General features: G+C 37.1%; 1 protein-coding gene across 1 annotated transcript in view; it reads right to left on the bottom strand.

Moving 5' to 3' along the window:
* Positions 1-11,522: 11,522 nt before the first annotated feature.
* LOC114702136 (prolactin-2B1-like) overlaps positions 11,523-24,075 on the bottom strand; it is a 65,250-nt gene continuing 52,697 nt past the window's right edge. The window contains exons 2-5 of the mRNA XM_037206449.1: positions 16,097-16,275; positions 14,312-14,419; positions 13,139-13,318; positions 11,523-11,708 (exon numbers count right to left, since the gene is read on the bottom strand). Coding sequence (XP_037062344.1) covers positions 11,523-11,708; positions 13,139-13,318; positions 14,312-14,419; positions 16,097-16,275 — 653 coding nt within the window. The remainder of the gene's footprint in view (positions 11,709-13,138; positions 13,319-14,311; positions 14,420-16,096; positions 16,276-24,075) is intronic.

Genomic DNA, 24,075 nt, shown 5'->3' with positions numbered 1-24,075 from the left:
TTGACCAAATTAATGTGTGAAATTTCCAAACAATCAATTTTTAAAAATTAAAAATTGCTTTAGAATGGGAATGCTAGTTGTTCAAGATCTCTTCACTGTGATGTAAGCCCCACTATACATCTGCTTCTCCATTATAATCACAGATATGTTCTGCATGTTTCTATTTCTCTGTGTTGAACAAGTCAGTCTTTATTATCATTTTATTTGAACTGGATACTCTCTTCGTATAATTTGTGTATTAAAACCATTGTCACTTTAAGATGTGGATATCCCTGGGATACCTGCCATGGAACTCTGATGACGTAATCAGTCATCTTTCCTCCCACTTTCTACTGTCAATAACCATTTGTTACTCTGTTTCAACTATACCTTAAATTTACAACAAGCAGGGCTTTGATATTTTTTCCTTTTTTTTAATTAATGTTTTCCATTCATTTTACATATCAGTCACAGATTCCCCTATCTGCCCTCCTCCCAACCCCAGCCCTCCCCCCAAATACACGCCCTCTCATCCTCTCCAAGGCAAGGGGAGTCAGCAGAGCCTGTACATTCAGGTGAAGCAGGTTCAAGTGCCTCCTCCCTGCACCAAGGCTGAACAAAGTGTCTCACCATAGGCACCAGGCTCCAAGAAGCTGGCTCATGCACTAGGGACAGGTCCTGGTCCCACTGTCGGGAGGTCCCCTAAACAGTTTGAGCCAATCAACTGTCTCACTTGTCCAGAGGGCCTAGTCCAACACCCTGGAGGCTCCTCAGCCATTGGTCCACCAGTTCATGTATTACCACTAGTTTGGCCAGTTGTCTCTGCACCAGCTTTGATATTTTTTGACTCTAGGAACTTTTAAATTTTCCTCTCTGATTTCTTCAGTGACATGCTAAACTATAAATCCTTCAGTCTCCATGCATTTATGTAGATTATGCAGTTTTCGTGATATTAATTTCTTATTTTGTTGTACTATGATCTGAGAAGAGACAGGAGGTTATTTTGATTCTTCTGGATTTGGTAAAGACCTGATATTGATTTTGAATATGCTCAATTATAGATTTAGTTTTTGCTGTGGAATGTTCTGTATGGCAAATGTGTTAATAAATAAAACACTGATTGGCCAATAGCCAGACAGGAAGTATAGGTGGGACTAACAGAGAGAAAAATTGAGGGAACAGGAAGGGAAGGCAGAGACTGCCTACAGCTGCCACCAGGGCAAGGAAGATGTAAGGTACCAGTAAGCCATGGGCCACGTGGCAAAGTATAGATTAATAGAAATGGACTGAATATAAGAGTAAGAGCTAGACAATGATAGGCCTCAGCTAATGGCCAAGCAGTTTAAATAATACAAGTATCTGTATGTTTATTTTATAAGTGGGCCAAGGGACGGTCAGGGCTTGACGGAACCCGGAGAGAAAACTCTCAAGCTACAAATGGTGCCCAAGGGGTTGGCAAGAGTTGCCACTAAAACCTTAAAAAAAAAAAAAAAAGATTCTAAAACAGAGCTAAAAACAGTTTCCTAGTTGTCTCTCTCAAGTTGGCGGGTTCCTGACGTGCGCATTTGACTGGCACTATGGCGGGAATGAGGCATCTGCTAGCAACACATTATGCTGTGTGATAGATTTAGTCTTTACTAGTATTAAAAAAAAAAGAGGTTTCTGGGCTACACGCAGCTTTGATAGAAGCACAGATCCACTATTTCTGATAGTTGATGACTCCCAGAGCTGGCAGAAAAAGTACCACTGCCATCTTAGGAAGCTGAAGTGGATGGAGTCAACAGCAACAACCCCATTTCAGTCTTAGAATGCTGCAGTTTAAAGCAATAGGTTCACAATAAGACAGATTCAGATAAAATAGTTTACAATGTATGTAAAAATGTACGTAGGCTTAAAAGAGAGAGAAAAAGGAATATATACAGTTATATAAACAAATAGATAGTTTTTAAAAATAAAGTCTTTAAAGAGACAGTAAAATTAGTATAAAAAATAAGCCATGTAAAGATGGCTATCACACAGAGAATCTGGATTATGTTCTCTTTGATATTTGTAACTGAAGAAAAACATTTGATATGAAAAGCTGTTGAGTTATGCCACAACGTAAATTTTAAAGGTACCTTGACTTCAAAATTTGGATATAAAGATATGTTGCTTTGGAAAAGAGGCTCTTCTTTTGTTTCCACAGAAAGTCAGACACTATGGATTTGTTCCAGATTGAGATACATCAGGTTTGACCAGCCAAGATCCCCTGAAAGGTCTCTGATGACACCATGGCCCAGATGATCCAACATCCAGAACTTTTTCAAGGCAACTGGCTCAGACAATACAGCCTCACAGACTACCCCATAACCCTAAAATTTTGTTTGTGTCCCCATGAGATACAGCACCCTCCTCCAGCAGAAAGTAGTAAGAGATGTTATGCCAAATTCCCAAATATACCAAGCTGCTTTGGAGATGGAATTGGCTCACTCCCCCGTCTAAACCCAGGCATATGGCTAAAAGTTTAAGAGATTCTTATGTCCCAAATCAGAAGAGCCCACTGGTGTGGGACAGAGAAAAACCAGTATTTTTTAATTAAAATAGGTTAATTATAAATGTGATCTCTTTCTAAAAAAGAAAAGGGGATATGATATAGATATATAGGATATAGAGATGATAGGATAAAAGGATAGATTAATGAACCTACTTTTAAAGAGCAACAACTTGTTTAAAATGTTTTACATTGGTATAGATTTTAGTTTATTGATACAAGTTAAACTTAATTTTGTTATACTGTATATATATTTCTATTCTCATTTGAGGTATTATGTTTATGTAACTCATTTAGATTGTAGTGCATAATTAAAAATACAGATTTAATAATTAGTCTTCTATGATAGACAAACTTGTACCATTTTAATTAAGTTTTCTAGGTATACATAGATATATTTCAGATAGACAGGTAATCTTCAAACACTTCAAAGACCTACAGAGTATGGCATTTAAAATATTTTTAAAATTTAGAATTTCTGGACAACAAGAGATGTTTGTTCCTGGCAGCATGACATATCAAATTGACGCAGGACTAAGCTCCTCCTCTTGTATTAAGTCTGGGTAAGGCAACCCAGTATGAGGAATAGGTTCCCAAAAGCCAACCTAAGTGTCAAGGACAGGCCCTACTCTCATTGCTAGGAGTCCCATAAGTAGACGAAGCTATACAACTGACACACATATATAGAGGATCCAGGTCAACCCCATGCAGGCCCCCTAGCTGTCAGTCCAGTGTTTGTGAGCTCCTATGAGCCCAGGCTAGTTGTATCTGTGGGTTTTCTTGTGATGACCTTGATTCCCTGGCTCATATAATCATTGTTCCCTCTCTTCAACATGATGAGTGATATCCTTTGTAAGCTGTGAATATGGGTTGCTTTTATTGGTTGATTAATAAAGCTGCTTTGGCCTATGACAGGGCAGAATATAGCTAGGCAGGAAAGCCAAACTGAATACAGGGAGAAAGAATGGCAGACTCAGGAGAAAAGCCAGCTATCCACCAAAGGAGCAAGATGCCAGCAGACCTGTAAATGTGGCAATACATAGATGAATTAAAGTGGGTTAATTTAAGTTGTAAGAGTTAAGTAGTAATAAACCTGAGCCATCGGTCAAACTTTTGTTTTGTTTTGTTTTGTTTGGGTTTTTTTTTTTTTTCAAGACAGGGTTTCTCTGTGTAGATTTGTGCCTTTCCTGGAACTCCCTTTGTAGACTAGGCTGGCCTCTAACTCAAAGAGATCTGCCTGCCTCTGCTTCCCGAGTGCTAGGATTAAAGGCCTGTGTCACCACTGCCCGGCCCAAACATTTATAATTAATATAAGTTTCTGAATGGTTATTTACAAATGGCCATGTGACAGGGCAGGACAGAAAAGCCTCCATTTACATCAACAGGATTCCCAGAGCTCGGTCCAGTGCTTGGCTAAGGATCTCTTCATCTACTTCCATCAGTTACCGGATGAAGGCTATATCATAACAATTAGAGTAGTCACCCAACTGATTATAGGAGATGGCCAGTTCAAGCTACTTATGCACTATTGCTAGGTGTCTTAGCTAGAGTCATCCTTGTAGGTTCATGGGAATTTCCCTTGCACTAGGGTTCTACCTGACCCTGAGATGGGCCCCCAATCATGACATCTCTTTCATTACTATCTCCCTCCACCCCAACTCCAGCTCAATCTGTCATGTTCCCATCACTACCCATGCCCAGTTAACCCAGGAGATCTCTTCTATTTCCTCTTCCCAGGGAAATCCATGCATTCCTCTTTGGGCCTTCATTGTTACCTAGCCTCTCTGGGGCTGTGGATTGTAGCATGGTTATCCTTTACTTTGCAGCTAATATGCGGTGATTTTTTTTTGTATTGTAATAAATAAAATTTATCTGGGGATCAGAGGACAGAGCCAGCCACTAGATTAGACACAGAGGCCAAATAGTGATGGCACATATCCTTAATCTTTTTGTCAGGAGACAGATCAGTCTGGATCTCTGTGAGTTCAAGGCCACACTAGAAACAGAGCCAGGCAATGGTGGCACACACCTTTAATCCCAGGACTTGAGATATCATATATTTGTTTGAGAAGGACACATGACTTTAATTCCAGAAAATGATGGCAGAAAGATATAGAAGGTGTGAAGACCAGGAACTAGAGGCGTTTTAGCAACAGTTCATCTGAGACCCTCAGGGGTGAAAACTCAGAGGCTTTCGGTCTAAGAATTGGCTGAGGAATTGGTGAGGTGAAGTTGGCTGTGGCTTGTTCTGTTTCTCTGAACTTTCAGCCTAAACCTTAACATCTGGCTCCGGGTTTTCTAATAAGACCATTTGGCATTACATCTTACACTAATATCCACCTATAAGTAAGTACATACTGTGCTGATATATTGTGTACCCTAATAAAATTTGCCTGAAGATCAAAGAAGCAGAGCAAGCCACAGTCACCACTTCTTACCAACTCCTCAGCCTGAAAAAGTCTCAGAGGATAGACCTCTAGCTGAATGAGCTGCCTCAGCCAAGAAGGCTTCTACTTCCTGTCTCCTCATGTCATATATACCTTTTTCTAACCAGCCATTAAAGGCATGTGTGGCCCCCAAGTACTGAGATTAAAGGTGTGTGCTCCCCAAGTACTGAGATTATAGGTGTGTGTCACCAGTTCTGGTTCTGTTTCTCTCCTAGACTAAGTCAGTCTTACAGAGTCTGGAGTGGCTTTGAACTCACAGAGATCCAGACAGATCTCTGACACTCAAATTCTAGGATTAAAGGTATGTGCCACTACCAACTGGCATCTGTTTAATCTAGTGGCTTGTTCTGTCCTCTGATTTTCACATAAATTTTGTTAGAGTACACAATATATCACCACAACATACCATGTTTGTCTTTCTGGGTCTGAGTTACCTCACTCAAGATTTTTTTTTATTAGTGTCATCCATTTGCCTTCAGATTTCCTGATTATGTTGTTTTTATGATCTGAGTAATACACCACTGTGTAAATTACCACATTTTCTTTATCCATTTTTTTCCATTGGGGGACATCTGGGCTGCTTCCAGGTTCCTACTATTGCAAATCATGCTGCTATGAGAGGACAGACACACAGAGGAGACATGGGAATCAAGACTAGATACATAAGTGAATAAACAAGTGAGTGATTAAGTGTATGAATATATGGGTAGAGGGAAAATAATGTAAGAGAGGATGAGTTGTATTACACTTTCATAGACATCGAAATACAGTCAAGTAGATCTATTTCTAAACATTGTTGAAAGAAACTAATAATACAAGCCTTCCAAAGAGAAAAGACAGGCACACTGATGAATTGTGCTAGACCTAAAAATAATGACTAACATCAATAGTTTTCAAACGACTCAAAACATACAAGGTAAGAGCACACTACCAAACACATTTTTAGAGCCAACATGGCCATGATCCCAAAAACAAATAGAAGCAAAAAAAGAAAAAGATGCCATGAACTTGAAAATAAGCAATGGTAGATACAAGTGAGGGGCTGTAGGGAAAAAAGAAAAGGAGAGAAATTGTGTATTATATTATAACCTCAGAAAATATCTGAAAAAAAAATCACAAAATTATTAACCAACTTTCCTGATGAGCACAGGGGAACATAATTTTAATACAATATATGTACACATAATTGAACATACAGTAAAATGATTGTTGACCATGGTTAAGGAATTTTCATGCTAGAGATATAAAGATCATGCATAAAAACCAAATCTATTAGGTATGATAGTAGGTAAAGACGAAGGGACAGAAATGACATTACCATCTTGATAGAGGTGCAGAAGCCCTTCTATATGTCACTATCCCTTCAGGATAAACACCTCATAAACTTGGAAAAATGAATTGACTCAGTAGAATTAAGGCTAAATATAAGAAATGTAAAGCCACCATTATTCTAGATGGGATTTTTTTTTAATTTCAAGGGTATCCATTCTGATACTTCTACTCTTATTCACTGTTTTGCTTGAAGTCTTTACTAGGAGTGTAAAACAAGAGATTACAATAAAGGGGGAGTAAGAAAGGAAGAAAGCATTCCAATTACCACTATTGCAGATTCCATGATTCTATAATTCAAGAACACAAAAGATACCACCAGAACATGATTACAGTTCAGATAACAGTTTCAGAAAGTAAAAAGATGTATGGAATAAAACCTCAGTAGTTTTTCTATGTGCCAAAAATAACTTTCACCAGAAAATGTCAGAAAAAAAACTCTATTCACACTATCTTCCAAAGATGAAACAACATACTTATAAATAACCATGACAGGTCAAATTCCTCTATATTGAGAACTTTAAAACCAGGAAGGAGTATGTTGAAGGAGACCCTCCAAGATTTATAGAACTCCTACACTGAGTAAATGACAGAATTAATATTGTGAGCATGAACATATTACCAAAAAATATAGATTCAAATAATATCCTCCAAAATATCAGTGACATTTTCCCTACAATTGGAAAATACAATCTTAATATTTGTATGGAATTATTCAGGATCTTGATGGCCAAGTTAACCTGACAGACCTGATTAATACTATATGAATATCATACCTAGTTTCAATTTAAATTATAATAATATCAAAAAATAGCAAGATTCTTAATACCCACATATGTCAGGAAATTAGTGAGGGGCCATGGGTATGGAGGGTTTTGAAATTAAGGAAAATAGAATGCGGTGGCATAATGATTTAAAGTGGAATAATGGAACAGGAAAGGTTCAATTGGGGTGAATGATGGGAGGGCATTATAGAATATGGTATATACTGAGGAATAAATAACATCAAAGATATTACAAAAAGTCATATTGAACCCTAATACTATGCAAACTTTCACATGTGTGTATATAAATATATAAATTTCCATATATACATTTATAAAAATGGTTAGAATGGAGTTATCCTAAAAGGGCATGACAGCATTCCTACTGGATACCACAGGGCAACAAATCAAAAGCCCAGTGCCAAAAATATATTGTATCTTTTGGCATTGTTAGCCAGTGAGGTCCCATAGATTGTGAACTGAAAAGGCTATTGCCAGTGTTCTTGGTTATTCTTGAGAACTTGATGGTAAAACTCTACTTCTGAGAAGAACATATAGTGGAGCCACAGAGGAGAAATCAAGCTATGATATTGACCTGGAAACTTCATCACTACTGGCTAGTGTTAATAGTGCTGGAAAGTGCTATGCATGTTACAAGAGAAGAAAAACAGTTATCAGGCATAGTCAGGCATGAAGCTGGTGAGTTATAATAACAGCCTGTCTGGAAAGATTTGTCCATTGGTACAATAATAACATGAATGTCATGGAGTAACTAACCACCTTTCTTGTTGGATATAAACAATAATCTGCAAACAGAACATGTATCTGGTAGTTATAATAGTTATCAAGGCCCCAAACTTGTGGCTAGACAGGACATAGTTCTAGGAAAAACTTTCTTGTATTGTTTTGATAATGGATCATATGATTAAACTGTTGCATTCTCAGATTTGTACCTCTCTCAGCCCTCATTAGAGAAGTCTATTTTGTGTACAGTAAATGGCAATCAACAGAGAGACCTATAGCTGCAGGTATAGAAATTAAGTGACTTTTGGGTATTCAGCTCTAAATGAAGGCTCAGTAGTCAATTTGGAAGAGGGGCAGAAAGACTCTAAAAAACTGAGGCATTGGATTACTGGAAGACAATGGTATTTTCAGCACACAATAGTGCACTTGCAGACATAAACTCCCAATGGTTGTGACAGAATGATAAATACTAATAAAATCTCAAAACGACCAAAACCATGGCATGGAAACATGAGGTGGGCATGGACACATTCTTTAAATGTGTAGCTCTTGATAGGATTAATGTGCAATAGTAGGCATCATAAAATTGAATACATGGGGAACACTAGTGGAACTCTGAGGTTTTTTGTTTGTTTGTTTGTTTGTTTGTTTGTTTGTTTGTTTAAAGGAGGACACAAAGTTGGGTATATATGGAACGGCAGTGGATCTGGGAGGAAATGGTGACTGAATATAATCAAAACAAAATGTATGAAATTCTAAAAAAAACTAATAAATATATTTTAATTGAGCACTGGTTAGTTATCAATTCCTTGATGATATTCATACTAGCACACACACACACACACACACACACACACACACACACACATCAAAATTTGAACTTTTCTCAATTGCCTTCACCAGAAACTTTGAGCTCTTCTTAAATAAGAGTGAGGAAATGAGTATTATCTTTTTCCTGGTTTTAGAAGAAATGTTATCACTTTCTCCCCATTTACTTTAATGTTCGCTGTTCACTTGCCATGTATTGCTTTTATTATTTTTAAGCATATTCCCTGTTTACCTAGGTTCCTGGTTTTTTATTAGGAAGAGCTATTGAACATTTCCTGAAGCCCATAACTTTCTTTTGAGATGTTCATGTGATTTGTGACTTTTTATCTATTTGCTAACTGTATTATATTATTTGTTCCCTTCTGTTGAACAATCATTGTGTATTTACAATGACAATCACTTGATCATAGTCAATGATCATTTTACTGTGTTCTTTCATTCACTTCAGAAGGAATTTTTGCTGTGGGATGGTCTGTATATCAAATCTGTTGCTCTGATTGGTCAATAAATAAAACACTGATTGGCCAGTGGCCAGGCAGGAAGTAGGTGGGACAAGGAGAGAGGAGAATTCTGGGAAGCAGAAGGCTGAGGCAGAGAGCCACCGCTAGCCGCCGCCATGACCAGCAGCATGTGAAGACGCCTGTAAGCCACCAGCCACGTGGCAAGGTATAGATGTATGGAAATGGATTAATTTGAGCTATAAGAACAGTTAGCAAGAAGCCTGCCACGGCCATACAGTTTGTAAGCAATATAAGTCTCTGTGTTTACTTGGTTGGGTCTAAGCGGCTGTGGGACTGGCGGGTGACAGAGATTTGTCCTAACTGTGGGCAAGGCAGGAAAACTCTAGCTACAAATTTTATTTTCAGGCTATAAGCCTTTTTGTTTTTTATATCAGAGTCATGCTGATTTGGTAGAATGAGTTTTATAGTGTTCCCCAACTTTGTAATTTTATGGAAGAGTTAAAGGATCATTAGTGTTACCTCTGCTTCAGTATTTGGTAGACTCCAGCAATATACTAGAATCTAGTAATATACTAGGAGCTCTCTCTCTCTCTCTCTCTCTCTCTCTCTCTCTCTCTCTCTCTCTCTCTCTCTCTCTCGTGTTTGTGTTTGTGTGTGTGTGTGTGTGTGTGTGTGTGTGTGTGTGTGTGTGTAAACTACTTGTTTGAGCAACCATTAATCGCAGATCTACTAGGTCTGGGCTGTCTTTCGGCAAAAACTTCCTCTTTGATTTATCTGTCCTTTGTTCTAATCTTATGTTCTGAAGTCTCTTGGCTTAATTCCTTCACAAACTAGTGGCCCACCAATGCCCCAGAGTTTCCCATATCCTTCATTTCTTTGCTTTTTTGCCCTTTGAACTATCTACATTTCTTTGATTTTAGAGTGGTATGATGATAGTTGCATAAATTCCTGGGTTTTTCTTTTTCTACTAGTCCCCAATCCCACAACCTAACAAGCCAGATCATGATTTTTGTTTTTATTTATGAGTTTAGACATAGACTATTCTTGGGATAGATTGTTCTACTTTCCTACTGCCTCATGGAAGAAATACAAAGCTTCAAAATTCATGTGCATCATGCTCTAGAATGTAATGATTATCCTCACTATGTGTTTCTCCATTGTCATCTTGTAGTGATACATGCAGCATAAGATAGTAAGTGATGTCAAATATGAGCTTAAAATAGCATAAGTTACTTATTGATATCTTATAATGTTACATAGTCACAAAAATTGTAGCTTCTTTTGTTGATTATCTGGGATATGCATGCATTATAGATTGCAGATTAAGTGAAACATATTTGGTGTTTCTCTTTCATCTAAAGGTATTCTATCATACCATCAAAATCATATCTCATGGTCAACCAAATGAATAAATTGGCTGCAAAAATGAACAAAAATACCCTAAACCATGAAGTACAAATGAAGGCAGTTTTCTCACATAGTGAAGGAAGAAAGAGCAGAGACAGGAGGGACCATCGCATTTGGTACAGCTCTTCTACAGATAAAGACACTGATTATACTGAGTTGTTTGAGTGTGTGTTTTAGGAAACCAGTAGTGCACCCCAAGAGATGCATTTCCTACTTCTAAATAATATATTCTGAGACATAATTAGAAATAAGTCTTTGCTATTGTGTCATAAGTCACTAATGGCATATTTTTTCTGTCTTCTAATTTCTAAGTCAAAAAATTCAAAGGAATGCAAAATCCAGAAGGAGGGGAAAGAAACATTGTAGGATCTGTTCACCTCTACCTTCAACTACTTGAGGGTGATGGAGAAGTACTAAAAAATGTCAGTGTAAACTAAAGTTGATATAAGCCTAGAAAAAAACTGTTCTACCCAGCATGAATCAAACATCTGGAATTTGTCTAAGATGATGCTTAGGAGATAAAAATTCAGAGGAAAATTGTTGAAGACAGTTGGAGAGAAATTGAGAGTCATTTCTTGCTTGTGTTCTAACACACTTCTGATTACTGAAAAATTTCACAGTACTTACAGACAATGCAAATACATACTACCTGTATTCTCAGTTAGTATACTTCGAAAAGTCCGATAAAGATGGCTTGGCGTTCAAAATGAAACTGCCATATTTATGCTTTTTGATTTATTTTAGGGACCGTGTAACAGTCACATTATTTTTTGATTCTAATAATTTTACATATATAACAATATTCTCAGAGTCTGAAGTAAGATGTATAATGTATTAGTTAGGTGCTTAACTTGTGTTGTTTCTGAAATATTTTGATTTTGTATGAAATCACAAAAAGAAACTTATACTAATTGACAAATTCTTTAGAACTTCCAAGTAGCTTTATTTTTAAAGTAGAAAGGGGAAAATTCCAAGGGAGTTTTGCATTATTGTCTTATGCGGCATCTCAGAAATAGATGGTATAAATTTGCTGTTAGCAGTTGTTTTCATGAATGATTCGGTACTTGAGGACCTCGAGAAAAGTGTTTATTCTGTGGGAATCTTTGAGCATGCAGCGGAACAGGTTGTAAAAGGTAAAACAGCGAACATCTTCATTGCTTGACTGCAAGGCTGACAGCCCAGACCAGGCACGGTAGCTCTCATTAGCTTTTTCTCCAATCTGAACATAATCATCAAAGGGATAGTCATACAAGTATTAATTAATTTTTAGTATTTTAGATGCTTATTCATTCTAAATATAGATTTGTGAAAGTACTCACACCATCAAAATTATAAAATAGACACAGATTTTCATGGAAATTTCACTGAACCCTTAATGAATACATTTTCTGGCACATGTGAAATTACTAATACAATGTGTCTTCCAGGAGTTGATAGATGGATATCCAACAAGTGGCTACTTAATTTTTGACACAGGTTACAAAGGGGCAATGGAAGAACTAACTTAAGTTTTATTATTGAACAAACTGTGTGCCATCAGCGTAGACTCAGTCTTGTTTTTTTTCTACTTCATGATACTTGACATTAAACCAATTTCCCTTCTGATTTTCAACCTAATTAGTTCTCCAAATAATGTGTGTCCAATTGAGCCCAGAACAAATAAAAACTGCTCTGGATGGTCCAAGAGGCAATATTCAAAGGATGACTATGCTAGATATGCTAAGGTAGTTGGGTATCTGTCTTTTTACCCAGGAAAGATACTACAAAGTGAGAAAAATCTGGTTTCTTCTGATACCCCTGGGTAAGAGACGCTGAGAAAAGCATACTTGAGAGGTGTGGTGTTGCTGGTATCCCTTTTAACTATAAGGCTATAACAGATATGAATGCCTACATTTTCTGTTTTCAAGGTTTTGCTTTTTTTATTTTTGAGATAATATAATTACACCATTTCTCCCTTCCTTTCCTCCTTCCAAATCCTCTCATATACTATTCATGTTATTTTTTAAATTCATGGATTCTTCCTTAATTATTGTTACACACATATACCTATATATACTTACGTATGTATTCCTACATATAACCTGATCAGTCTGTGTAATGTTACGCATATTATGTTTTCAGGGCTGACTGTTTGGTATTGGAAAACCAACTGATGGACTTTTCCTTGGCAAAGCCTATTTCTCCTACTCTCAACATTCCTTACTTGCCTGCAGTTCTTTGTGTAGGAGTGAGACCTCCCAGACCTTCCCCTGTAGCCCTGACCACTTTGGTATGTTCATTGGGGTTGCCCTTGTTCGTCTCATGTTTAGGAAGTCATGTTGGTGAACCTCTATGAATGAAGCTTCTGACATTCCTAGGAGACACATTCTTACACAAACTCCCTGTTCCTATGATTCTTAAATCTTTCCTCCTCACCTTCTGCAATGTTCCCTGAGCCTTAGATGTGTGAATATTTTGCAGATGTATACATTGGAATTGGACTTCACAACTCTTCATTTTGACTAGTTGTGGTTTTCTGTAAGTCTGCATGAACTACGTTGCTTTTTAATTATTTTTTGCAAAGTAAAACATTTAAAAATATATTAGTCATTACAAAGAACACCTTATGTAATTATGAAGAAAACAAAGAACTGCCAACAGACTGCTTACCTTGCTGAGTATTATTTTAATTCCCTCCGTGAGGTCTTCAATTTTTGCCTTTATCTGTCTGGTTTTATAGAGAATAGAATATGGATCACCTTGCATGATAGATATTTCATTCACAAGATGATGCAGAGGGTTGGCCCAGGAATACAGTAGTTTGTATACCAATTGCAGTAGTACTTCTGGCTAAGTAACCATAATTTAACAATAGTGTTAGAATAAATGAAATGTAATAAATTTCTGTAGCTGCTTATATTATATATAGATGATGTATTTGTATATGTAAAATATGTAGCCATTGACATTTGTTATGAAATTTTGTTGAAGATTACACTCAGAACTGTCATCAGAGTGCTCTATGAAGTTTCTAGCAAAATAATCCCTCTCAATAAATGAGTTTTGTTGCTCAAACTCCCACTGTTAATGTTTCCTTTATTTTTCTTCATTTATATCATAATTGTTTAAATGAGAATTGTAGATGTACATTAAGTAAAACATGTAGGATGGATTGTACTGTGTGGATGTGTAGGGATATATAGTAATGTTCAACTCCACGCTGAGATGGCAAGAAATCATATATAAGAGATGATGACAATTGTAAATTGGAGCTGATGTAATATATTGACTTGTCATCATACAAAAAGGATGATTTTAACCTGAGGAATAAAGTACAGTGTTCATTGGACTCTTTTCTCAGGTGGTTTTCAGTTACAAAAGAAAAGTAGAACAACCAGTTAGGAATTAACACTTAGCAAAAGAAAAAGGAGCAGAACCAGGAACTACTTAACAGTGAGAAATGAACAGGTCAGTATCTGCTGTGCTGCCAATTTGGGGTTCATCAGTAACTGTGAGAAATACAACTGTTGAATTGTATTTTGCCTTCATTACATTAACGAATATTCAACTATGAATGTTAATATCAATTGAAACTTTCCTACAGACTAATAAGTACAAGCCCAAGGATTCACAGTGGTAAGGGGATCTTCTCCATGTAAAATTATGGATCATCTAAAATACCACTTAGCATATTTCACTTATAATTTATTAACCATGCAGTATGATTTCTTTATTGCTCATATGATAACCATTGCAGTGCCTTTGATTGACTCCACTATGTGTAGAAATGCTATATTCCTTCAGTTGTTCTGGTAAAGAAATAAAAAAGAGTTAAACACTTACATTGCTTTTTAGAACTTGCTCCTTGTTTACTGGAGTTTCAAAAAAATCAGTGGGGCAGATGTCAGGGACCCTATCATTATACCTCTTGCCGTGAGCATACTGTTCATCCTGGAAATGATGAAATATTAAATAAGTTAGAGATTAAAAATTATATGAATGAGTCATTGACCAAATTCTGTTGCATTTGATAGATATTTAATTTAAACTCAACAGAAGATAATTGATACCTAGTAATGCAAACCTAGCCAACTATTTGTGGGTGGAGATGTCATAGAACCTACTACTGCTGGTTCCTAAAAAACATATTCTGTAACTGTATTCTAAATAAATATCCTTCTACCCACAGATAAGATTAATCTCAACCCTCACCAAAGAAGGTTTTTCTTGAAATAGATGGAGACCATTACAGTGATATACAACTGGTCAAATTCAGAGAATGAGTAACTTTGAGGTTCCCAACCCCAACTAATATATCTTTAATGCAATTCTTAAACCTAAACTCAGAGAATCTCTCAAAGGGGGAGTGGGGTAGAAAGCTTGTAAAAGTCAGAGTTTCAGGAAATGTGCTGATAGATAGCTTCCCTTAGACATGACAGGTAAAGTGAACCCATGAATTTTCAACAATATGACTGACTAAACAAGACCACCATAGTAATAATACTGGTTGACTTGTTAATGTAAACAGGAGAAATTCCACATAGTTCTATTCTTAGATGAAGAGCTACAGGGGTTTCATGGCTGCTGAGAGAGGGCAAATCAATTGATTCCTGGGATGAATGACCACATAGGTTGTCTAACACTAGGTAGTCAGTCAAATATGCAAAGGAAAATATGAACATATATATGCATACACATACATACATATATATATATATACATATATATTTAACAGCAATAATATGAAGGAAGGACATTGCCCTATCTCTACACCAGAACTACACATGAATTCGAATTGTTTAAAAATAATTTAATGTGCCAGGCGGTGGTGGTGCATGCCTTTAATCTCAGCACTCAGGAGGCAGAGCCAGGCGGATCTCTGTGAGTTCGAGGCTAGCCTGAGATCCAGGACAGACACTAAAACTACACTGAGAAACCCTGTCTCAAAAATAAAAAAAATGATTTAATGCATTTGCAGATTTATAAAGAAAAAAATTGAAAACTTCTCCTAGTGATAACTTATGTCTGTGTAGTCTACTGTTTGCAGCTCCATGGAAAGCAATCATCCTTTATTGGTTATCTATATTACCCAAAGTAATGAACACCAGTGGAAGCCAAACTGCTAAATCAGGGGTTCTCAATCTATGAGTCTCAACCCCTTCATGGATCACATATCAGATATCCTGCATATCAGATATTAAAATTGCAATTCATAATAGTAGCAAAATTACAATTGGGAAGGAGCAATGCAATAATTTTATGGTTTGGGCTCAGCACCACATGAGGAACTGTATTAAAGGGTTGAAGCATTAGGAAGGTTGAGAACTACTGCACTAAATAAAGGAATAAAAAAAATCACACCTTTTTCTTAGCCGTACATTTCATGACTTTATGTCACAGGTGTAAATTAAAGTTCAAAAATAGAGAAAAATATTTCATGTGAGGCAATATCTGACATTTCTTGAGAATGTCCTTTTCTCCTGTTAAAGAGTTTAGTAACTGCTGATTGCTTCTCCTTGTGATGGTATATTGTTTGAAATTTAGGTCATTATGCTTCCAACTTTAGTCTATACTACATCCGAACTAGGCCCATTTTTGAAAGAAACCATAAGTCAGAGAGGTACTTACAAATTCAGTGAATATTTCTCCAGCTTGGCTATTGATAGTCTTAGACACAAAGGCAGCCAATTTAACTAGTCTCTCTAAGGACTTCTGGGTATCCAGATCCCTCTTGACACAGGTAGGTGCAGAGGCTGCATTCTCCCACAAGAGCAGGTTGGACACTAGGAACAGGAGTAGTGTCCTTGCTAAAGGAGAAGAGAAGCCACTCTGAGATCTCTTTCTCTGAGGTTGTCAACAATCACCCTGTCAATGGAAGCCTTACCTCAGTGGCATCTTTTACACAGTTTGGTAGTTTTAGATGTGCTGAGTAATAAACATCTGCCACTGTGCAAATTTAGTTAAGTTAATACATTTGCACAGATTTCTATTTTGAAATGTGACTAAGATAATGAATTTTTAGTGTTATTTACAGACATGTTTCTGTTTTTTCCTAACATTTGGAGCTTGACATAAATCAAATCAGGATGATCTAATCATATTTTTCTGATCATCTAAGGTCTTGCAGATTTCTCTTCATTTTGAGTAATAAGACAATTAAAAATTTGTTTCTCATAATTGAGTGTCTAATACTAGCATATTTGACCCTAATCTGACAAAGGCAACATGCATAGGTTTGCTTTATCGTCATTATTTGTGAAAAATACATTATTTTCCTTTTTATTAACATTGAGGATGAAGAGAATGTTGTCATAAACATGATGCCACTGCCTGAAATCACAAACTCAACTGGAAAATGTCATGTATTTATTTCTTTTCAAAATGTTTTAGACATTTTCCTCTCAGTTTGATGTTTACAGTAAGCCTGTAAAAAAGCTTGGCAACATAGTTATAATGAAAACATAAATAATAAATAAACTGTATTTGTAGCTAGTGTGATTTTTTTAGTAGTCTCATTATTAGAAATTTTAGAAGGCAACACACACACACTGAGGACTTTGCATCTTCTCTAAGGCTTTGTGTTGCCAAGGGTTGTTGTCATTACACATAAAGACCTACCTACACATTGTCCTTGATGACATGCTACTTACTCTAGAAATTTGATTTTATCTATTTTCTCTGTTCTGTAGAAAAGATGCCTTTAAATGTTTTTGCAATTATCAGTGTTGGTTCTGTCAGTTTCCTTTACATGTGTCTTTTACATGAAGAACCACAGAACTGTAACACATCAATAGCTTACAACAGGTTGATACACCATGCACTTATCAAATTAAAAGGCTATCTATTTTGATGGATACAAGTCTGAGACAAATTATGTTATAAAATGTGACTCTTATAACTATATATTTCCTATATTTCAATAGAAACTTTGTTAATGTTAGTGGTAATGTCCAACACAACCTTAGAAAATTGGTAGGGGGAATTCACAGGAAACATCTACACCCAAATACTTATAAAATGTCTAAATATATCAAAAAGTTGTATAAAATAAAAATAACAATCAATTTTATATACAAAGTAAAGATATTGTCAAATAATTCATATTATTATATATTTTCAAAATATGCATGCTTTCCTAAATTTATTTTAAGAGTGATATGCATATATATATTAAAATATGTATTCTACCCATTCATCAACTAAAGAATTTTCACTATTTAAGAAGAAAGGGAGAAGACTCATATTTTGTTTTTCTACTTCATAAAATCAAGTTCATAGTTGTTACCAATTCATTTTTCTTGACATATTATTAAAAAAAATAGAAGCAAGTTAGTATTAGTGTGAGGTTTTACATCATTATTTTACTTGAACCTAATTGTCAAGGTTCTTTAGTACCCACATGTGCTATGCTTGTCTACATTCCTCTCCCGAAGTAACAATTTGGTTACACTCATTCAAGGCAAAGAACTCACAGTCAAGACTTTGGAGTCAGAATATGTCACTTTCTTCTTTCCTAAGATATTATTAATTTGACTCATAGAATCTACTGTTCTCATTTCATCTTAATGTCTCCTAATCTGCAATTTTCACTTTCTGAGATGAATCATTTTGTTTTGGATATATCTTTTTTATGTAGTATTCTAACAAACCCCTGGTTTCTAACCCTTAGACACAGGTAATGCTCCCACACACACACTTTGTACATCATGTTAAGACAAGAAAAAGTGTCTCAGTTGTTTGGCTCAAACTGTTTAGGGGGCACCCAGGCAGGGGGATCGGGATCTGTCCCTGGTGCATGGGTAGGCTTCTGGGAATCCAGTGCCTGTGGTGTGTCGCCTTGCGCAGCCTTGGTGCAGTGGGAAGGAGCTTGGATCTGCCTAGGCTCAGTGTGCCAGGCTCTGCTGACTCCCTATTGGAGACCTTGATTTGGGGGATGTGGGAAATGTGGGGTGGCTTGGGAGAGAGGGCCAGGGGGTAGTAGGAAGGAGGAGGGATATCTGTGGGTGGTATATGGAGTTAATAGAAAATTTCTTAATAGAGAAAAATGAAAAAAAAGAAAACATGTCTCTAGACATAGCTACATGTCTCTATGCTAAGATGACTCCCCTCTGAAACCCACTAATCCCAAAATGTATTTTCTTTCTAAAGCAATGACCATAAAGTGTATCTAAAGTCTATGTTGCTTTGCTTTTCCTGGTTTGGTATGAACAAATAACAAATTATCCCAGATAGGGCAACAATTATAGCAATAAATAAAGTGCCCAATAACATAATGTTTAAGCATCTATAGAGGAACTCAAATGAGGAGTTACTTACAGGAAAATGTTTCAGTCAAAGAGAATGACATCTCTGAGAAGTCACACCACAGCTTGTCTGCCAATTCAGGAAATCTGCAACACTGTAGTCCTTCCTTCTGTTAGTTTTCCACCTCCTATATAGCAGAGCAGATCGTGCTAGAGGGCAGAAGGAAGTAACACCTGAAATCCAAATCAGCATCCCATGACCTTTCTCTGTTAGGGTCAGGGAGAGCAACCTAGTATTCGTGACCACAGACATAAGTGCATTTCCAGTGTTTATCTTATTTCCAGGTTGTTACTAGTGTCCAAGATATGTTGTACATAGACTCAGCCATCTCTGGTTCATAAATAATGATGGGGTTTTTATACTCAAATGGAAATAGCTATCACCCAGACTTACATTATTTTCTTCAGGTTCTTGTATATTCCCATTACTTCATCTGCAATATTCCCTAAACTACCCAGACATAGCAATAGTATTTATTCTGAACAGTTTATGCTTTGCAAGTCTTTATTAATATTCATGGGATACTGTACAGAGTTTTACTTGGTAGACAGATAAAGGGTGTAACAGGTAAATACAGTTTAGAAGGCAACTAGTAGAAACATCATATCTATTGAACCAAACAACTGCAGAGGTCATCTTGTACTATTACCTCTTTAGACACAAATTTTTAAGCTGGAAATATAAAACATGGGTTCTATGATGCTGAGATGGTCTTAAATCCAATGAGAAAGTGTTTTGATGACATTATAGCAGTTCTACCACTATTGGCCCAGTGGTTACATCTTACTTGGCTGAGTGTTCCATTATCATTTTATTGTGCATATCTCACATTGACACTTTATCTAGTAACTAGTATGGTTCATGTGGCATGATGAAGGTTTCTTAGTCCTATGGAAATGCACACTCATTTTCAGCCTAATTTATTCATAACATGCAGCATGGATATTTAATATCAGCAATAAGTTCTTACCATTTAGTTCCGGTGTGCACCAAAGTCATTGACAATGCCACTATGGTTTTGAGTCCAAGGAGTCTACCCCATTCAATAACTCAATGGAAGTTATCCTGTCTGGTCTCGAGATTTTTCAACATCCTAATGGGCATCAGTGATATCTATTTCTACCATGAATTCTTCCTTCTTGCACATTCTCAGCTGGTATGAATACTATTCTTTTAGATTGTTTTCCAGATACATATGACACTAGGTATTACCATTGTGAATGAGTTCCCTATAAATGGTCAGAAGAGCATTTGAAGGTTCACTGCATATGTTGGCATTGGAATTAAGCATGTAAGGCAATGGTTCTCAACCTGTAGATTATGATACCTTTGGGGATTTAATGACCCTTTCACTGGGGTTCCATATCCTGCCTGTCAGATATGTGATTCATAACAGTAGCAAAGTTACAGTTATGAAGTAGCAACAAAAATAGTTTAATGACTGTGGGTCACCACAACATGAGGAACTGTATTGAAGGGTTGCAGCATTAGGAAGGTTGAGAACCACTGATCTAAGGAATCTGTAAAAAAAAATTGAATGGCTCTAACAAATATGAACAGGACTCATCATTTCCCTTTTATGTGTAAGGAATGATTTGGGTTACAATAAAATAAGGGAAGGTACTAACATATTTAGTTCTCAGTAATGCACTATTATAGTTAACTTGCATTATTAAATTAACTAACCTGGGCTCATAGGGGCTCACAGAGATTGAAACGACAACCAAGGAGCCTGCATGGGACTGACCTAGGCATTGTGCATGTATATTGCAGTTGTATAGTTTGGTCCTCTTGTGAGACTCCTAACAGGTGTAACAGAGGCTGTCTACAACTCTTTTACTGGCTTTCAGGAAACTACCCCTCATAATGGGTCACCTCATACTGGTTGTTAATACTCTTCATGATGGGTCTTAATACATGAGGAGGTGCTCAGTCTTACTGCAACTTAATATACCATATTTTGTTAATATTCATGGGAGACCTGCCCTTTCCTAAACAGAAACAGAGGAGGAGTAGATTAGGGGGTGGGAATAGAAAGGGTGGGAAGCTTGGGAGGAGAGGAGGGAGAGTAAACTGTGGCCAAGGGTTTAAATAAATAATTAAGTTTATAAAAAAATATTCATAAACTTAACCTCATGTAGGATATTCCATGACAGTGTTATCCATAGTCTTTATTAGAAGCTTACCATAGAACTTTGAAGGATGGTACAAGTGGCACTGGGTTTTCAGGCATGGAAATATAAGACTATAGGGCTTGTTGACGCTTGTTTCAAAATTCTAGAATGTAAATGAGAGAGAGCAATACATGGCAGGGTCATAGTCCCTTTGAGGTGCCTCTGAAAAGCCATTGTGAAGGCAAACCCTAAGAAGTAGGCCAATACCAAGCATATCAGAGATCTGAGGCTCCTGAATTGTATGCTCAGGAAAATGTCATGCATAGAACAGATCCAGCTGTGACAGAATTCATGTGCATAACAAACATCAGGGATGGTAGGGTGAGGCTAGCTACCAAAGCCTTTCTGACCTCAGTTGCTTTTGTTAGATGTGCAAATGCCACTGGCTTTCAGTCTTGGTTTGGTCCTACCATTCCTCATACAGCCCCCAATACTCCCCTATGGAGGATGAATGTTACTTCTTACCCATGTACATGGGAAGCCTGTATCTTGTTTCATTTTGGGATTTTTGTTTTGTTTGGTTTGGTTTTTATTATTTCACAGGCCCTCAATGTTGACCAAGCCTCAGATTTTAGATTTTGAACAGTCAGGACTGCTAGAGAGTATTGGGACTCTTAGAGGAGTATTGAATAGATTATACCTCATATGATAGTTTTGAGCCTTTGAGAGTGAGTGGTGAGATATGATGCCTAAAAAGTTCTATGAATGAGTGTCAAATTGACAAGAGTTGATTAAATGTTGATCTAACAGATAATGTAATCTTAGGAGATAGCCAGTTTGAAAGACAAAGATTAGGATAACTGAGGTGGGAAAAGGTACTCTAAATGTAAGTGGCAACATTCCTTGAGTTGGGATCCAGATCTGACCGAAAAGGCAACAGTAAGGTTAGCAGCAGCATTCATCTCTTGCCACTTTCTGACTGTTTGAGGAAATGAAAGCAGCTGCTCAATCTGTCCCATCATGGGGAACTGTGTCTCATTCCAATGCAATAAAAAGCTAACTCTTGCTTCTGCAAACTACTTTTACCAGCTATTTTCTAATATCAGTGATGAAAGTAACTAATATAACTGTAATTCCCTATGACACATTAGGCATCCTTACCTGACAGCATGTCCACTAGGCCACCTTGATGGCTGGATGACAGCCGCTTTGATTGGCCAAGGGTAAGTAGGAAACAAGCCAAGTCTCACCTAAACCACTCTTTCACCTCAGGTTATTTCCTGTATCTGGCTCCAGGCTGGCTTTAGTTATTGAACTTTTATCAGCCATGTTTGTTTCCTGATTTCACCCAGGGCAGGATGAACAAGATGCATACCCAAAGGCTTCCCCATCCCGCAAACACATTAGTTCAACTTACATTTGCCACACTGAGGTGATACTCTGCACTCTGGTCACTTCTTGCTCCACAGAAAGACACCCATCCTGAGCACAGTCCCTTTCATAAGGAAAGGCCACTGCATAAATGTCCATGGTAGAGGTGGCTGTCTACTGCTCTACAACAAGCTTAGTCCTTTTCTTGTGCATATTTTTGTCTCCTTATTTATGGTCCGCTTTTGCTCTCCTTGCTGCATTGAAGAAATCCTGTGAATTCATATTCACCCACCTGTAAGATTTAACAATGCACAATATTGGTGGTTAAAAATGTATAACATAACAGTGGGCCTTGAGTTAATCTGTTTGACCCTTACCTTCAAGCATCACTGACCATTGCTCAAAGACCTGCCTGAAGTGATTTCTACCCACCTAGATGTTCTTCATCTACAGCAACCTGTCAAAAGCTGCATCCTGTCTTCTCAGAGAACTATCTGATAGACATTACATCTTGAAGTCCATAAGCATCACATCTGACTCCCTTTCAATCTTTAATATCCATTATGCTTCAGTATTCAACCCCTCCCCCGAGATGTCTTGTAATATTTTTATTGCTGTGATTTGTTTTCCCATTCCAGCTATATTGCTTTGGCATTTTATGAACCCGATTCAATGTGAGTCATCATTACTCAGTTCTACCATATGCCTTCCTGTTCCTATAGGGGTACGGTCCTGACAGGAGAGAGAATATTCATGTGATAGCAGTTGCTAATTTGTGTATTCTTAAAACATTTTGCATTAGTTCATTGGTAGTTTCAAGTTTTGAGCAATCTGTTGTAATCATACTCACCACACTAGACACCACCTTCCCTATCCACCTAATAATACATGTCCTTAAAAAAGAAAAGAGATTTAAAAAACAGAAAAACAAAACCCTTCCAGAGTAATTTCTGCTACCTAAAGTATTCATGATATTCATGGATATGTAGTTTGCCGCTGGAGCACAATCTCCTTACCAGGAGCTACAGTAAGAGAAAACTGGTCAGTTGCCAATTAGTCTGCAGCTAGGGATGAAATTTTATGCCTAACTCCTCTCCCCATTCTAGGACTTGGTCTAGCCTGGTCTTGCACAGGCCTTCTGCATTCTGACACAATTAATGGGAGTTCACTTTGAAGCTCAGCTTCCCTTCTGTCTTCAGAAGATGTTTCCTTACAGTCACCCATCAACTCTGGTTCCTACACTTGTTTTGTACCCCATCCCTTGTTCAATGATCCCTGAGCCTTAGGTGGTATCTTTATTATATATCCCTTTCAGACTGATCATTTTCTGTCTCTTTTTCTCTGCTCCCTGACCAGTTGTAGGATACTGTGTTAATTACCATCTTCTGCAAATAGAAGCTTCTTAGATGGTGGTTGAGAGATACATTAAACTAGGGTTATAAAATAAGTCATCAGGAGTAAGTTAAACACTCTGCCAATTTACCAACATGAAAGTAGCAGGTTTACCACTAGGGACTGTGTCCTGTGTAGTTATAAGTTCTTGCTCGATAATGGTACCAGATAAGTGTTTCATCTATTGGAGTGGGACTTAAACCATTCAGGAAATAGGTATGCCAATGATATGTTTGCTACTGTTGCATCAATGGGCATTTCAGTCATTGCTGTAGCTCCCAAGTTCACAGCTGTGTATAAATGATTACTTTCTTGCTCTGATAGCTTGCCTACCACCTTCCAACATGAGGGAAGCTGTCCAGTAGAGATGAAGCCTCCAGTTTTCTACCAGCTTGTTTTTGCCATGTTCTATGACTCAGACATGTG

Source organism: Peromyscus leucopus, chromosome 5 (assembly GCF_004664715.2).
Source record: "Peromyscus leucopus breed LL Stock chromosome 5, UCI_PerLeu_2.1, whole genome shotgun sequence".
Classification (NCBI taxonomy): domain Eukaryota; kingdom Metazoa; phylum Chordata; class Mammalia; order Rodentia; family Cricetidae; genus Peromyscus; species Peromyscus leucopus.
Note: the sequence above shows the minus strand (reverse complement) of the source record. Positions and strands in the feature narration are given on the sequence as shown.